This window comes from Apaloderma vittatum, unplaced genomic scaffold, assembly GCF_000703405.1.
Source record: "Apaloderma vittatum isolate BGI_N311 unplaced genomic scaffold, ASM70340v1 scaffold13837, whole genome shotgun sequence".
NCBI lineage: Eukaryota > Metazoa > Chordata > Aves > Trogoniformes > Trogonidae > Apaloderma > Apaloderma vittatum.
The window spans coordinates 1-4,200 of NW_009727965.1; the positions used below are offsets into that span (position 1 = coordinate 1).

Here is a 4,200-nt window from a genome sequence, read left to right on the forward strand (position 1 = left end):
AAATCTTAATTATGCTGCAAGAGATTCAGTATTTTTATATAAAATTACCAAATTTCATTTATGAAGGGTGCACAAGCTCCTGTTGATTAGCAGTAACTCCTGGGCTGTCTGTTTTGTAGCTTCACCTTTAGAGCTGAAGTAGATTTTGTTGAAAAAAACTACTGCTTGTGGCTTGAAAGCCAGGTACGCTTGACCTTACTGACAGGTAGTTCTTTTCAGAATGATTCTGCTGCATCTTTGAATAAGACTAGCAATTTGTCAAGAAACTGCAAACCTTCTGGGGTAGCATCTTCATTCCTCTGTTACTGTTGTAAAGTGCCATGTACACCTGTGGCAAAATCAGGTCAGAGTTTTTCTTTAAATTCTTACTCAGTTAATTTCTGACAACTTTATAGACATCCTGAATAACGTACAGACTTAACAGTTTTTTGTATGTTACATGTAATGCCGGCTGAAATGAACGAGACTTTTTTTGTGTGCTCTGGGTGGTGTGAGTAATCTACAGCTAATAATACATCTAGTGAGCTTTGTATCATTGTAACTTGTCTGTGAATTCTTAATTTCAAGTTATTGGCTGAGCAATGTCATGTTTTAGCTCTTTGTTAGAAGGAGGAGCTGAATAGAGATGGCTTGAAATTATCAAAGAATTTTCCAGAAAATAATTTTCGTGACGTTTCTTTAACATTCACATTCAGAACACATAAGCACGTTACGACACTTGAATAAATATTCGATTTCTGTTCCATACTCTGGGGGTTTATTTAGCAGGACCTCAGTGAATATTGGCTCTGTGATGAGTAACTTGGGAGCTGCAGATTTGTAAAAAAAGGCTAGAATTTGCTTTTCTTTAATAGATAATTCTTAAAAGCCCTCTGTTTTTCTGTGAAAGTTGTACATAACTGTCGTATATAACTGTTACCTACTCTGTTGCCCAATCAACAGAAAATTGTATTCTTGTATTGGACAAAATTCTACTTTTTCACAACATTAAAAATCTAGTAGAATCATATTCATAGATGTACTGTAGCAAAAAGTAGAGCTTACCCTTGAAAAGCTGCTTTGGGATTTTTTTTTTTAAGGAAATAGTATACTGACTGATGTTGAAGACATATGCTGCCTATTGACACTTTATTGTTCGATTTAATTATATATTGGTATGCAAGACACTTAATGGAGAGATCCATCGGTAGAGAAACATTGCACTTGCTTTGAAATTAAAAGTTAAAAGATATTCATACTTGTCTCATGTATTTTTAACACAGTTTTTCGTACATTTCCCCTTTCTTATTTCACCTAAAGGTTCTACTTCATTTTGAAATTATGTTAGATCTTTTAGGGGCTACTTTAGGCAGTGGAAAGAAATGGAGTAGTTTCTGAAATAATTTGAAGGAATACCATCTGGTGGATAAAAATATGCTTCCCTGTGAGGGTTTGTTTCTAAGGCCTATGAGACTTTGATACTCTTACCTGTCTAAATCCTGCTATTATACCATCAGGAAGCTGTCTGGGAACTGCACACATTTTACTACAAAATCACGTCAAGATAAGTGTATAAGGTCAGTGCAAATCTATACCGCTCAATTTATTAACAATGCTCTAAATAGATATGGTTTTAGGGTGTCAAAAAAGGAATAAAATTGTGTTTGTGATTCTTCATTTCTTAGGGCCTGAGTCTTATCTCAGAGGCTGGGTCACAAACTGTAAAGCAGCTCATAATAGTTTTTTACTGTCTTTTTACATACAGGTGCAGGAGCTGATAGGTGTGATAGTGGATAATATACAAAGTCTGAGATTTGACTCTAGGTCCTTGCAGTTGGTGTAATGTCCTTATGAAAAGAGCCTGAAGTCTGTAAACCAGTAGTCAGGATGAGAATGAAAAAAACAGCCATTAAAAATCCTCTCACAGTTAATATCCCACAGTTTAACCTGTAAATCAGCAGATCACTTTGCCAAAAAATAACCAGGCTAAAACTAAATTAGAAAAAAAAGGTATTTACATCTGTAAAAATCTTAACATCTAAGATGCTTCTTGCTGGACATGTCATTCCAGATTCTGTGCATTTCTTCTGGTGTTATCTGGTGCACTGTGATCACCCTGCGGTACCTGCACAAGCTGTAGGCCATTTTCCAGTGATTGAAGCCACTGTTTTGGAAGGGGTGAATGCCCAGCTTCCGAAGACAGAGTCCGACATACACATCTTCAAGATGAAGAAGTCTGGTATGAAGAGAGGTTTTGTAAATCAGTTCTGCTACATCAGCTGAAAAAATGTAGCCGGTGCCTGAACAGAAGGGTGGGTAATTGCTGTCGGGATACAAATCTCTCGGCATGTACCACTTACTGCGAACATCTCTTATTGGTCCTCCATTTATAACATAACCAGTGAAGTACCTTCTCCTTGGCTTGGTGTTAGGCTTGAGCAGCTTATAAATAAGATTATCCATATTTACAAAAATGTCACTGTCTGTCTTCATAACGTACTTTGCTTTTGAACAAAACGTTGCTACCCACCTCATCCCCATCAATGTTTTCAGAGTGAGGTTATGGTAAGAGTCGATAAAATCCTCCACAATAATGTCGTGAAAAATTTGGCTTTCTTGCTCTACCATTTGATTTAACACAGGATCTGCATTTTTTCCGAGAAGGAATAGCGTGGCGATTTTAATTCCTTTAAAGTTGTTTTCGTCTCCCCATGTTTCTCGAATGGCTTGCCTTGCATCAAACTCCTTGTGAGTTGTGCTGATAAGAATGACCAAGAAGGGGACGCTCTTTTCACATTTGTTGGGTTCATTGATAAGAAACTCAAAGGAATGTGGATTTATAGGTCGAGTTCTTATGTTGCCAAAGGAAACGTTTTTTCTGGCTATGGATATGCTACTGAGCTGTCTGTGGCCAGTGTAGGAAGAAGTAGGACGAGTAATACTTAAGTACCAAAGAGCGCTTGCCCAGCAAACTACTGTCAAAACGTATAAGCATGAGACCTTTGAAGCCATTGTTCCTCTAGCTCTTCTATTCCATGTGATGAGTAAATAGCCTTCGTACCATGAGCGCACCTATATCCCAGAGAGGCAGCATATTATTAATGAAACTTGAAAGTTCGATATAGAAAAGTATCTCTGTAATCATTCATGGATCTCAAATAGGAGCTATTAAGCCTGATGATACTCAGCTTTTCTTCTTTTACTAGCGGTGGCTTCCATTTCTTGGAATTTTCTGTTATTTCTGAAAAATATGAAGAAAAAATTTCCATTGCTAGATCATAAAAGGCTGGGGCAAGAAAAATGAGCTTAAATATGACTCGCCGTTAAAAAACTAAATGTCTTAATGCATTTCTCAGATATCCTTTTTTTTTCTCAATGCAAGATAGTGTACTAGAATATAGCAGTATTACTGAAGTAATGCTTTTATGACTGATAATTTCTCATAGATGATAATATATAAAAAGTTAAGCATGCATAGGATGTTGGCTGTCTAAGTAATTTGAAAGATACATGAAAATAATTTTCTGGGTTCTAGCATTTTCTTACTTCCTAGCATTTTCTCTGGACAATCTTGCGAAGTATACCTTGGATCACTTTAAAATTATTTAAAGAATGAAAAATAATGTACTTTAGGATTAATAGCATCCATGGCGACTATGCACATGAATACCTACAGATCTCGTTTGGTCTACGTGTTGTTAACGCCTGTCCTGCTCACAAGAGTGCACTTTGGTGGAAATCAGATAGAAGAGGATTGATTGGTAAAGGTACAGCAGAGAGAGAGAGATGCACATATGCTGTCTTACCCATGTAAAGATCAGCGCCCAAGTAGACGCCGTAAAAGTCTAGAAATAAATTAACACAATTGGGTTATTCTTGTCGGTTTCCTTCTCTTCTCCCCCCAAACCAGTCTCTACTTTCCACGAACAGCCATCATTTGTATACCACATACGATAAATCACGTTCGCAGTCTACGAGCGCCGTCATTTTGCTGGCCGGGGCTCCGGCACCGCTGCTGCGCCCGCCCTGCCTCGGCACCCGGCAGCTTGGAGGCACCCCTGGGCCCGGGCAATGTGCCAGCCCCGCACCTTCCTGTGCTCTCGGCATGTTTCCTGGGAACCAGTTCTGCTTTATGGTGGGTTGCATGGAAGTGAGACCAGCCCCGCGCTAAGGCTGCCGCAGCAGCGCGGCTCCCGCCGCCCACCGCGGCGCTGGGGGGCG

General features: G+C 39.0%; 1 protein-coding gene across 1 annotated transcript; it reads right to left on the reverse strand.

Moving 5' to 3' along the window:
- Positions 1-1,760: 1,760 nt before the first annotated feature.
- On the reverse strand, positions 1,761-2,991 carry B3GALT1 (UDP-Gal:betaGlcNAc beta 1,3-galactosyltransferase, polypeptide 1). Its single transcript, XM_009873917.1, has one exon. The coding sequence runs from the start codon at positions 2,989-2,991 to the stop codon at positions 2,011-2,013; it is 981 nt and encodes a 326-aa protein (XP_009872219.1). The 3' UTR covers positions 1,761-2,010.
- Between the last annotated feature and the right edge of the window lie 1,209 nt (positions 2,992-4,200).